This window comes from Danaus plexippus (genome assembly GCF_018135715.1).
Source record: "Danaus plexippus chromosome 3 unlocalized genomic scaffold, MEX_DaPlex mxdp_30, whole genome shotgun sequence".
NCBI classification, from domain to species: Eukaryota; Metazoa; Arthropoda; class Insecta; order Lepidoptera; family Nymphalidae; genus Danaus; species Danaus plexippus.
In genome coordinates, this window is record NW_026869845.1 from 2,033,541 (window position 1) to 2,047,697 (window position 14,157).

General features: G+C 30.5%; 1 protein-coding gene across 1 annotated transcript in view; it reads right to left on the minus strand.

Moving 5' to 3' along the window:
• Positions 1–2,313: 2,313 nt before the first annotated feature.
• LOC116775048 (mucin-5AC) overlaps positions 2,314–14,157 on the minus strand; it is a 38,975-nt gene continuing 27,131 nt past the window's right edge. Inside the window, exons 3-10 of the mRNA XM_032667882.2 lie at positions 4,637–7,526; positions 4,321–4,559; positions 4,165–4,241; positions 3,725–4,088; positions 3,493–3,623; positions 3,257–3,406; positions 2,997–3,148; positions 2,314–2,825 (exon numbers count right to left, since the gene is read on the minus strand). Coding sequence (XP_032523773.2) covers positions 2,690–2,825; positions 2,997–3,148; positions 3,257–3,406; positions 3,493–3,623; positions 3,725–4,088; positions 4,165–4,241; positions 4,321–4,559; positions 4,637–7,526 — 4,139 coding nt within the window. The 3' untranslated portion in view covers positions 2,314–2,689. The remainder of the gene's footprint in view (positions 2,826–2,996; positions 3,149–3,256; positions 3,407–3,492; positions 3,624–3,724; positions 4,089–4,164; positions 4,242–4,320; positions 4,560–4,636; positions 7,527–14,157) is intronic.

The window sequence follows — 14,157 nt, forward strand, 5'->3', positions numbered from 1 at the left end:
AAGTTAAAACAAATTACTTAAGAATTTTAGTCGTTTACATGTTTTATTTTTTTCCTTTTCAAAAATAACTAACTTTTCCAATAAAAATATTTTCCTATAAAACAATATCGAAAAACAAACTAAACGACAATGTACATGGTTGGTTCAATCGGGAAAACATATAGAAACTCATACAAAAACCACTCACATCTATACCCAATTTTCAGTTCTCTGAGCGCCTTATACTTTTTTCCGGAAAACATTTTTCAGTGAAAGAACATTTAAATATAGCTCACCTTTTCAGCCAATTCAGCATTTTCATTTATACTTTCTATCGAATTTTACGCCACTAGTTGTTCCTTTTTTATTATGATGAAGGTAACTAGGAATATTGAAAATTTACGTCACTGTCATTCTTAAAGCATTGGATTTATTGAAGAGTAGTGATAAAATAAATCATCAACGAATTCAAATACACAGGACATAAATATTATTTTATCATTTTTAATATCACGAAACGTTTTGTCTTAAATAGAGATTATCCGTAATTTTCAACAGCAAGAACATTGAAAAAGTTATTTTCAACAAACAACCAAGTAACCTTATAACTATTTACTCACATGATACAAGAAGACTATTTCGGGAAACCATTATTTTCTTTAAAAAACCCGTCTCAAATAAAAATATAATAGTTTTGGCATTGAAACAGGTAGCTTAGCTCCAGGCGTTAGCAAAACATCATTCTGTAATACATTCTTAGAGCGCCTGAAACTATTTAAATTTAAAGAATGTACGTCCCCGCGAAGTTTGCCTCATACAAATACTTTGACGGCTTTGTAAGCAAAGCTCATATTATAATATCGTGAATGTTAAACCTCAAGTCGATTTCAACCTAGAATCTATCTGTAAAATTTCTCTTATTAGTTGAAGGTCTTCCAAACTAATCTCACAAATATTTAAAATAAAATTTTTCATAATTAATTATTAAGCCTGTTCTACGGTTTATGATACGTTTTTCATCTAAAGTGCACGAACTAGCTATTTAAAAAAAATAGGTTTATTTTAAAAGTTTTGATGACATGATATTTTCTCAGCGATCCCGACGCTTTTACATCATAAACTTACTTTTCTTAGACTTGATAAAATATTGTCACCCAAACATATCCCTTTTGTAATATCAATTTATTTCAATTCATAGTTTTATGATATATTGATTTAAATAAAACAAATTTTGATAAGTACTTTATATAACTATATTCATAAACTTACAGATTTTATTCCTGACTATAATAATTAAATTAAAGATCTAAATGTACAAAAATGTTTATATACAAGAATTTTCATGCATATACGATAAAAATTGGTATAATGTTTGTATAATGATTATTAGTAAACATCGATGTCAGCAAAATACTTTAAAGACAACACGAAAACGATGAAAAAACACAGACTTCTTAAAATTAATACATACAATCGTTCGTGTTAAATATCTATTTACAACAAATTGACAAACATTAATAAAACTCTTAACATGTAGTAGTATATTATAAACTAAACTATATATGATGTGAGTATTACAGAAATTCCTTTGAAATTATCGTATGTTTTAAAGATTGTTTAATAACCGAGTCATTCACGAGTATTTGCATACAGTTGAGCGTAGACTACACATTATTCACAAATATTTATTGTGTAAATTGTGTGTAGAATACTTTTACATATAAATTAAAGTTTTAATTAAATATGACTAAAAAATTTTCAATTGCCCAGACAATGGGTAGACGCCGTTACATATATTTTTAATGTGTTTAAAGCTTGTATTTAAAAAATTTGATAAATATAAGAGTATAACTATTCTATTACTGTCCAGGTGGCTCGATATTGGCAGTACGCCACCCTTAAGAAAGTAATCGTATGAAGAAATTTTATCAAATTCTGATATTAGAGGTCTATTAATTCAATCTATATTAAGTTTATTATAGTACGAGAGTCGTAATCATATTTTTATATATTTTTTTGTAATTTGTCAAAACACATTCTCTTCTACTTTCCTCACTTATAAAATTATTTTGTCACTAATTCATACTAACGCTCATCCCAAAAAAGGGTATAGTTTTTCTCTATATTTACAAATTGGCACACTAAGGTGATTCACGCTCACACTGCCGACATATCTACGGGTTCTGAGCAAATATAGGTATGCATTGATATCTACAGACTCACCTAACGTTCTTTAATAAAGGTGAGCATCTAAACTAACTATTTACATCTCACAATCAGTCAATGTTACTATTTTGGCAAATATTCTTAAATCTTTTACAAACTAATGTATAGTTTTTTTTTCTATTTATAGTTTATTGTTGCTTCTTGAAATGTTATTGCTACGATAGGCCATTTAATAAATGAGAAAAATCCGTTATTTAAGCTATTAACAATTATTATTTGGCACCATATGAACTGTATAATTGAACGGCCTAAAAGCACCTAAGTTTTACTATATTTTTTATACTTCATTAATATTTGAAATTTGATTGGTTCATAAAGCATACCTATTTCAAAACCTGCTGCTGATGGTTCTGAATACTATTAGCCAATTCCTGTTAAGGCCCAGTCTAATAATATGTTGGACTACGTGTGAATCTGTTCCTTATTCTAAAATCAGGTTTATAGATATTGTCAAGAAGTCAGTTAAAGTTTTATTGGGAAAGATCTAGAAGTTGCTATCGTAGTCAGAACGTCGCCGAGAATAGTGAGAACGTGGAAATTCCCCAGTGTAGCCATAGACTTGCGAACCTGCTGCACCAACACCAGATTGTCCGTACAACTGGGATCCGCCACCTCCATATCTGTTTATTGTAAAAAAAATAGATTTATAAAAATGTGTTTTATGCCAATTAAAGTAGGTCAAATATGTGCTAATTAAAATATTTCTGAAACGATAATATTCACAATTATTCAAATTAGTGTAATACCCTCATTTTAGAAATATACGTCGTTTCTAATTTTAAATTCCATACCCATTTCCAGTAGTGCCGTATATCTGGGAGCCTCGGCCCGAGTCGGGGGCGTAATGTTGCATGTATTTTTGTGCTTGAGGTGTCCATTCAGATCTCCAAGAATCACCAGGATTCTGATAAGCCAACTGTTCTATAAAAGCTGAAGACATACGCTGAAAAATATAGTAAAGATTATAAATAAAAATAATGATTACATTTTTATTTTAAATGGTTATCACAAATTGTCTTTTATAAACAAACACGTTTCGTTTTAAAAATACCTTGCCAGAGGGTAAATATGGTAAATCACGTTCTTTTAACTGATGTATGTCATCAAAGCCACCCATGTGACTTTTATCAAGCTCTCGCAGCATGTCTTCGCTAAGTGGAATTGGCTGTTTTGTTTTTGTACTCTTCTGGCGATTAACAAGCTAAAAATAAAAAAGAACGACTAAAGTTTTTCGTCATTAAAAAATGCACATATTGCTCATCAACCTCACTAAACACACATGCTTACCACAGTAACTCCAAATATAACGACGAATAACAAGGACGCTAGAGCAATTACAATGACAGCAATACCCCATTGCGGGAGAAGCGACTCCTCTTCTGTCTCAACTAATACAGGCTCCTCTCGTTTCGGTAACACTAAAAAATAATTAAGTAGATTAGAAACAAATAAAAACTAAAAAAATCAAACAAACCAACAAGCAAATAGCACAAAGTACAGAATTATATAATTTTTTTACCAATGAATTCCGTGTAAGCCGGATCCATGACAAATTTTCCCATTTCTAATTTGCCAGCAGATTTATCAATTGTCTTAGTCATCTTTTCATCACTTTTTTTCATTCTATCTTCTTCGGGTTGATCTCCGACCATTGCATCAGGATCAAACGTATTTTCTATTTCTTCTTCAACAACTGAACCGGCTTTAGCTTCATTGAGAGATTTATGGAAAAGTCTTTTCAGTTGATATGTATCAACTTTTTCTTCAACATTATTCAATTCGATGAAGTAATCAACAAGTACGGAACCTTGACTAAAACCATCTATGCGGATACCCTTGTACCATTTACTTAGTAAATCAGATTTGGAGTATACAGAATTAAGCTGAAATTTTATAATGATAAATACAATTTAATGTAGGATAATATTAAAGAACAAAAACATTGTGTGCAAAAATTACCTCATTTTTGATTTCCTTTGCCAATTTCTGCCACTCTTTTGTATGTTGATCTAAAAGTTCTGGTATCCATTTAACACCTACAAATATAGTTATAATAGGTATTTTTAGTAAAGAAAATATATACGCTACAAAATGAAACAAAAGCGGATGAATTACCTGAAACTATTTTAATCGTTCCTGCAATATCACATTCATATCGACATATTCCAGGTGTGGTTGGTTGTGGAGGGACTGTTGTTGTAGTAGTTGTAGAAAAGATTCGACGAGTCGTAGTTTCAGTACTTACTTCAGGAAGTGGAGTAGTAGAAGTCGCATTTCGTTGTAATTCGAGAAGTTTTTCAATTGAAAATGGAGTCGTGGAAGGTGAAGGCCAACCCGTAAATTCAGTAGAAGCCCTGTTTAACAAATAATAAAGAAAATATATACAGATAATATTAAAAATTTTTGAGTGTTAAAAATATATTATAAATACCTTGTCGGCCATCCTTTCCTAATCTTTGGCGTAACGGGAGGCGGACCCATAATAACTTTTTGTGTTATATTTTTTCTTGCTGTTTTGCCACTTGGTCTAGATGGAAATACCAATTTAAATTTCCCAGGAGAAGTAGTTGTACTTGTCGTCTCGTTTTCTTCTGAGTTATTGGGTTGAAAATCAGGCGGTAAAAAGTTTTTGACATCTACTATTTTAAACTTAGTTAAAGGACTATCATTATTTTCTGTTTCGGTATTATTAATATTATAGCCTGGTGGAAGAAAAGCATTTATATCTGAAGTATGTACTTGAATATTTGATAACGGTTTAGGTTTTTCGGTGGTGGTAGTACTTGTAGTACTATTTAACTTATATCCTTTTGGTAAAAATGATGAAATGTCAACTTCGTGAACATTTTTAAAGGTGTCTAATTTAGATGTGTTCATAGTGTCTTCATTATTATCTAAATTTGATTCCAGTTTATACCCTGGGGGTAAAAATTTACTTATATCATCTTGATTTTTGTTAAACGAAATCTCTGGAACTCGTGGCTTCGGCTTGTATTCCTTGGGAAGTAAAGACTTATCATCTAATATTATGACTTTGTTTTTAGAACTGATGCCAGATGAACGTCCTTGAGTGCCATTTATAATTAAATTTTCAGTAGAAGCTGTTGAAGGTAACGACGTTGTGGTTGTTGTAGTAGACGTCGTCGTCGTCGTTGTTGAAGTTGTACTAGTACGTTTTTCTTTATACGATTGTCTTGATTTATACCCTGATGGAAGTAAACCAGATAAATCATCCATGATGGTCACTAACTTTTTCTTTGGTTTAGGTGTAGTGGTGGAAGTTACACGAGGCACAAACTTTTTAATCTGGACAGGTAAAGGCTCTGGGAAAGATCTCTCTGTTATAGCAAAAGGTTGAGTACTTTTTAAAGTAAAAACATTTATCTTATGGGCTACCGTTGTACTTCTGATAGGTTCTGGAGTAGTTTCAGTAATTAATTCAATATTTTTGTTGTCATTTTTAAGATTTCCTGATAAAACAGCACTAGACAATTCTGATTGTATACTATCTAATTTATCATTTATATTTTCTGTCGAGGAAGGACTATTAGCAACGCTACTTAAATCTTGCTTTGGATTTTCGGTGACAGATTCTTCGTCTTCGGCTAACACCTGTTTCTTTTCTTCTTGTTCTACAGCCGGGAATGGTAAAAATCGTGCTCCTGACACACTTCTGCTAGTTTGAACTGACGCTACGACAATCCAACTCTCTGTGGTCACTGGAGAAGTGTCGTTGTTTTCAATATTAAGTGCTGGAGTAACAGTTTTACTTTTGGGCGTCGGTGGATAAGTCACATCGGGAATCGAAATAGTACCATTTACAACGCTTTTAGTAGTAACAACTGAAACTACTTCTTGGCCTAAAATTGATGGCGGTTCAATTGAAGAAACATCTTCCTTAGAAAATGTAAACTTTAAACTGGGCGCAGTTGTGTCGTTATCGGAAGCTGAATTTGTCTGGTCAATGACAGTAGTGTCTACAAATTGTTTAAAGTTGTCATCTTTAACCAAAGTCTTATTAGGTTTCATTACAAGAACTTCAAAAGTATTTGTATTATTTATTTTAACTTCATCCTTTGGTTTTTCTGAATCTTCAGATGAATCGTATTCATCATATATATCAGTAATAGGCTCAGATCTTGTACTAGTAATAGGTTTAGCTGTTGTATGTTTAACATCACTTTCTTCATCATCATAATATTCAACATACTCTTCCCCTACTTCTTCTTCCTCTTCATTTATATCTTCATCGTTAGTATCATGATCATGTACTTTGGTAACGTTGAAATTATTAGCTGCTTGTGTTTTTGATGAAATAGTACTAGATTCAATAGGTTTTGCCTTAACCGCAGAATTGTCAGCTAGATTTTGAGCACTCATTGAACTGGCATCAGGTCTGCTGTCGTAAGAATCTTTGCTTTTATTTGATTTTATAACCTGAACATCGAAAGAACCTTCATTGTTCTTCATTAATTGTCTAAATGAACTAATATCACTTATATCATCTTCAAGAAGCGGTTCAATGTCCAAAAGAGATTTATATTCTGTAGAAGATCCTTGATACAAATTTGGAATATTTTTAAGTGGCTTAAAATTATTGTTTTCTCCATGTTCATTTAATGGTATATTTTGAACAGTTTTCTTTACTTCTATTCCAGGTATTTTATCAAAATGTGAAAATCTGAGAGTATTTGGTTTAACATTTATTTTCTGTCGACTTTCGGTCTTAGTCGGGTTATAAGTAGTGACTTTATGATTGTCGAAAATGTCGTGGTCGTCGTTATCCATTTCGTCGTCGTGTGGAATATGGCCACTTTGGCCGTTACTTTTGAGGCTATTACCATCAAATGGTATATTTTTGAATCTGTTATTTTGTAGATAATCTATATCAGGATTATTTATGGTAATTTGGCCTAAAAACGTTTCCGGCTTTGAAGGATCATTCTGATATGCAACAGAATGAATTTGTGATAAGTCTGGCCTTTTAGTTGAAGCAGGATGTTGATGAACTAACTGAAAGTTGTAGGGTAGTGCTGGTCTAAATCTCTGACGCTGTGAAGTAGACACGTCAGCTTGATTGATATAATATGGCGAACTAGATTGACTTCGTCCGGTTGGTAGTTGAAATGGAGAAGGATTTTGATTATAGTTAGGACTTGGAAATCTTATGCGCCCATCATTGTAAGGTGTCGGTTGTACCGTTTGCCCAACTCTGAAACTATCTCTATTATCATAGAAGGTCGTGGGTCGACTATTTGAAAATATAGGTTGTTGCACTTGAGCAAAACTTCTATCAGGAGTGTAGTAGAAGTCATTTTCATCTGAAATTAAGAAGTTCTTTTAGAACTATATATTTGGTTTCCGTACCTTATACTATTTTATAGTTAAGTCTATTATTATTCTTACAATATCCCGAACAATACTTATTTACTTTATACTTTAAACACACATTGTAAGACTCTTGTACCTATTATATTATAAAAAGTTAGTATAATGGAATTATCTTAAAACAATTTTACAATTGTTTGTATAGAAAAATGTCATGTATAAATAATAATATAAAATATGATTATAAATGTTTTTATATTATTATTATTGGATAACATATCATTTAGAATAAAATAGACGTGTAATTGACATTTTAAAATAATGTAAATTACTCTATTTTGAGGATAAACCCAATTATCACTACAAAGCGCTCCAAATTGCGGAGCTAACAAAACAATAAAATAATGGATTTCACGACATAATGCCATACAAATCCTCTTTGACGATACTAATTCATTTAATAAAATAAAGAATCCTACTGACTGAAAAGTATTTTCAGAAAACAACATTTTCGTATTTATTTATTTTAGTAAGAAAAATTACTACATTTGTTATCTTCGAAACATTAACAAAAATTATGTTTCGAATAATAAAAATACCATTGATATACTTGTTGCCGATGATTGTAAAGTAAAGTCTTTTTTTACTATCTCCTTATTCCTACTTTTTTGTATATATTGTATTTTATTTATAACCAATATGTTTCTAGACCTGAATATATATATTAAGCTACATTCAAATTTGTGTTTAGTTTACAAAAATATGAGTTATTTTTAATCTACCACGAGCTAATCATAACAGTTCTCATGAACTATCCGGTATACATAAAGGTAAAACTGAAACTAAAACTAAAACTTCTCCTTTTCAGCATTAATTTTTTATTTGAAAGTGCTAAAGTTATAAATATGGATGTAATAGTATAGCAATAGAAATGAATCTCTGTCTTTAATTTAAGATACATATTTGTTCCCAAGTGTTTATTAATATTGACAATATACCAAGACACAACCCATTTAAACAAGATATTTCTGTCTGTGTCTGGTGTATCTTTGGAAGTGCTACAACATTTGAAAAAGCTGTCCCTTAAATAAAGATTTATTGCAAATGAGTCACATCCAATACATCTTTATATCACCGTCAGTTTTCCATTAATTCAACGATCCAAAAAATATATTTTATTCCAATTTTTACAAAGTAAAATACACTAAAACGCAAAGCTGTGGACTACGCTTATTCTTTGATATTAATATTTAAAATTGTCTTTTTTAGTTCAGTTAAATGTTCTAAAGAGATGTCATTTATTTTGTAGCGACAGTGGCGAGTACTACCTCGATACACTAGTATAAAGTAATGGTAAGTAGTAGTAGCTTTCAAGGGAAAATTTGTTACCAGCAAACCTACTGTACTATCTAACATAAAAAATAGGATAAATGTCAGCCCAATTTGAGTTACTCGCTATTATTTCACACAAATATAATGAAAGAGAATATAAATAAGGGAAAAAGCTTTGAGCAATAATTTTTTTAAATATATTTTTTTGATCTGCATTAGGAATCGAAAACCTTGATATTCTTTTGGACCCAGCGTTATTAACTCTATACCCGGTAACATCGATACACAAATATACCGGTCGATAAAATTTAAAAGCTTTTACCCTGACAGATTGTTTTATGTACGAGTTACAATATTTTGTTGCATTCTAACCTTAAAACCTGAGTAATAAGAATCAAATGCTCATTCCACTCAACCTTTTCCACCCCACTGCTTATTGCGTGAGTGTCGAAATAATAAAGCAATTTACATGTAATGAATATTAACATCGCTGTCTCGAAAACATAAACGTATTTTGGCGCTCTTGTTGTGTTATATAATGTGCTAGTGTGTGTCTTTGAAGTTTAGACACAAAATGTGCATGTAAGTGTGTGTTTAATACACACATATACACATATTAGTCTCTTGCTTGTTTATAGACAATATAGATAGTGTTAATACTTATTACCATAACATTTATGTAATTTTCAATCAATAATCATTATAAAATAATTACAATATGACTCTGTGTTACAAAAAAAATATTACTTTAACTATCTTAATAATTAAATTGATAAATTAATTTTATTAGATATTAATTATCCATGCCTTATTCTTTAATATTTTCTCAAAGAAGGTAAAAGGTAATTGGATAACTTATCACGATCAAAGCTGACTATTTTGTTTTGTTTATGCCATTTTTCAACATACTAACGCTTAGGAGGATGTTTTGAAACAGAGGCAAATTTTTCCCTATTTTTGTGTATTCCTGTATTTCATTATTCACGTCCTTGTCAGAGGGAACAAACATGTTTACGTTGAACTTGGGTAACCTTTCGAGCTTTATCTTATTATTCATTAGCTTCAAGACAGTTGAAGCGTAAATAACACCATCACGACAATTTAAAAATAGTATACAAACAAAGCCATAATAGTCTCAAAAGTCGAGTAAAATAAATAGTCTCAAAATATTTTCCCTCTTTGTAAAATATTATAGTATAATACATTCAGTTCTTGGAATTAGGTGGCTTCTTATTTGTAGCGAGTAATACGTTACATACTTCGAAGTCAGACACCTAAGATTTCCCTTGGGGTAGGTAAGCCACCTCGTTTGTCTTTGCAATACTAATAATGGGAATTAACGTAACAATTGTGCAAGAAATGTCTTGTTACAGAAGTTACTGTGCTTGTTGCTTACTTTTACACATTTTCTTATATTAAACACGATAAGTTTTGTCAATGTAGTCTATGGACTCATGGTAAATAAAACAAAAAGAAAATTATTATTGATAATTATAAATTTAATTAACCCTGTGTTTGGTTATATACATTTGTATATTTCTGAACATAACATATTTTTGGATCAATAGTTGTTTTGGAATATAAAGTAATAAGATATACATTCAGAAATATTTTAATTTTATCATCAGAGTTCTTTTTAACCAACGCTCGTTACAAATGGCCGTTAAAAAAAAGTGTTTATGTGGCGTCGTAAATCCAAGGTAATTAGGAACATGTGTGAGGGAAGCCTGAGCGTGACGTGCAGAAAGGGTTTAAAAGCTCTTTATAACGGAAAAACAGAGGTTTTGAAAACCATTTAAGGGGAAAACGGGTATTTTGGAACTGTTAAAAGCTTTTTGTGGCTAGCCTGTTTGAGTTAGATACTAATCGTCTGGTTAACAAAATTAAATCATGTAATAATTGTATGCAATCAAATCTACTATGTATCCTTATAAATATATTAAAAATATTCGCGAAAAAGCTATTTTCTTATTTCTTAATTATCTATAAGTACATATTTGACAAACTAAATTCGTGACCTTATCATGTCACATAAAAAACATTATGAGAAAAAACAATTTTAATGTTTTACGAAGTTTCTTAAAGATATTATCTCTCTCGAATTCTAAACTTGTATTCTCAACGAACACGTAAGATGTGACAAACATTTGTAAACTTGTACCGTTGGAACTAAAAGTTCGTTTCCTCTGGGATAAGAATTCCAACACGATGCCGTTTATAACGCCCTGCACACGGAACAATAGCGGTTAGAAGGGAATTCACCGAGTTGATTAGTTTGTTTAAACGGTGTACGAGTAGAAATGTAATGTAATTTTCTCCTCTTTTTTGTATTTTTATAGTTTACATCACAAAATGCTACTGCAACCTTTTGGAGACGAGGCACATGTGTAGAATATTACCTGGGGTCACGAAAATTTACGATAAGAACGAGGAAAATGGGTCAGATTAGGCCAAAAAATTTTGCGTTCACCATATAAAATACACTCTTTATTTCCGTCAGAGCTGAATCTGGACTATTAAATAAATTATAATAAGCGTCTGAATTATTCGTTACGATTGACATTTGTCTTTTTGGTTATTTTTTCTTACTTTCTAAAGTAACTATCCAACAATAGAAATCGCTTTACGGTAAAGAATATAGCTTTTTTTCATTTCAAATTAAACACATATATATGTCACTAGGCTTTTTCCCAGGGTTAAAATAAAAATATTATATAAAAAACGCTCTTAAAGTAAATCATTATCTACCTACGAATGAAATATGTGGGTCGATCATTAAACATTGGCATTGCGTACGTGATTTGATTCTGTAACTCAGGATCACAAGCCGCGTGGTATTAGATATTGATTAAAGATGAATCTGTGCCACGTTTTAGTTATTAAATAACTTACATCATATTTTTTTCGTATGTCACATTTAAATATAATATTCACTGATATTTGCTATTAGATATAAAAACAATGAGAAAATCGCAAAGTTATTTAAATTAACAAAAAGTAACGCAAAAATAGTAAAGTTTATTTAAATTAAAATATGCTTAAATTATCATATATTACAGCTATCTAGTTTCAGTCTGTTGTGGATTAGAACTTACATGTAAGTAGCCATGTTAAAATCCATCCATCCTATAACGGTCTCTGTCACGCTTTAAATTGAAGCATACGCACGAACCTGGCCAAATGTTTGAACATTACACACATAGCCACGTACCCACATAGTGTAACCAACTCGTAATGTCACCTTATTCACTTTATTGAACGGTAGATTGATTAATTCCTTATTGTAATCATGGTTTACTTTTTTAAATGTTCATTATCCAAATTCAATCAAATTCATTATCGATTCGTATTTATTTATATGACTCAAACCTATTTTTATTCCGAATACACCTAAGTTCATCCAAACTGTCAAGTTTTTTTTGCGGGATTGAATAAGAAATACGTACATGCTGATTAGCGGATTTATCCTATAATTATATTGTTTGAATAAAAACTTCGAAATCGCTCGACGATCGACGATTCAAACTCGAAATCAGACATTAAATTTTAATTAACGTTTCATTGTTAGATTACAAAATATTAACTAAAAATCTTGTTACGCTTTGTAGGGTTGCAGGTGATATTAATTTTAATGATTGGGTTGTATGTTGCTGCTGCTACTGACGTATATATGTGAGAACAAAGCTTTGCCATTTCTCTTAGAGAGAGCAATGGACACAAGCCCATTAATCACCTCGTGCGAATAGTAAACATTCCATCCAACACACTAATAAAGTTTAGTTTTAGTTCAAGATAACGACTGAATAATATTGTAATTCTTTATATATTTTATATTAAAATAATGTTTTTTGTTTTACATCATGTAGTTGGCATTATGTTTAAGTTTCTAAAAGATATATGTATTATAACCTTACATAATATGAGGATTGAATTTTCGAGAATATTAAATTATTTTTTTCAACTTATTCGATTATTAATCTTTTATTGGATGGTTAAATTATTAAACTGTCGAGTCAATGTACGCTCGAGTCTGACAAATTGTTATTTAATTTTAATTAAAACTTTGAAAGAGTTCTTTGTTCGAGTAATGAAAAAAATCGAGTTTGAGAAAAACATTCCGAACTCTAATTATGAATTATTCAGAATTTTACTTATCTAATATTCATAAAATTTTAGATTAATTTTAGATTCGTGCCTTACCAAAGAGGTTGACATCAACGTGTTGGCAATAACATACGCGATTGTAAATTAAAACGGTGTATAGATGTATGTATAGGCGTATTATATTTATACAATACACATTATTAATAAATCTAAAAGTCTACAAAGGTTAACAATATATTACATAAAACTAGCTTGCTTTTTATTCGCAACAAAGAGTGAGAACAAGTTTCTGTTACGCGAATCACTTTACCAACTTAACTGCAATGAAACCGGTTCTCTGAGACAAATGCCTACTGGACATGCTTTGTAAAGAGCACAATAGTAATGCACTACCTCCATCGTATCTTTTAACGAATGTTTTTTGTTTTGGGATTGTATTGTTGCTTGAATTATAAGCAACATTAAATTACGACTATAATGCAAATTTTTATTACGTACTGAATATGCTTTAATCTATTTAATTTTTTTGATAAAAATTTTAAAAACTATTACAGTATAAAAAATAAGTTTTTTTGAAATTTGAAACAAAAAAATAACTTTATCTTAAGATGAAATTTTATTATTTATTTCGTTTGTGATTTATTAAATGATTTTAATTCGTTTAATATTAAATGTTAGTTTATTATTATACTAAATCACAATTTGTAGTATAATTAGACCTCAAAACATATATAGGTCAGATATATAATTCTCAGATTAATACTCTATGTATTGCTGCATAGTTATTCGTACAAATTTATTAATCATTCATGTAATTAGCAATGATCGCGATTCCTTAATTTATCACTACCATAACTCAATTTCAGTACCTTATATTTGTTAGGCCTTAGCACAAGCACAAGAGGCCTAAACAATGTATCTGAGCAGAATAAAAAAAATATCACCATGTCAAAATCTTAAACGACGCATTGAAATTTACAATACCCTCATTATAACCGAATAATATCACTCAAACTGAATTTCTATGCTAACCGCTCTTGTGGATGGGAATTGAAGAATTATTCAGCTATTTTCTCCTGTATGAATGGAGCTTAATTTTAGAGCACCGCTCTTAACAGATATGATCAATTGGTTCATAAGACACGTGAGCACACTCGAGAATACCTTACGATTGCTTTATGAAACTCA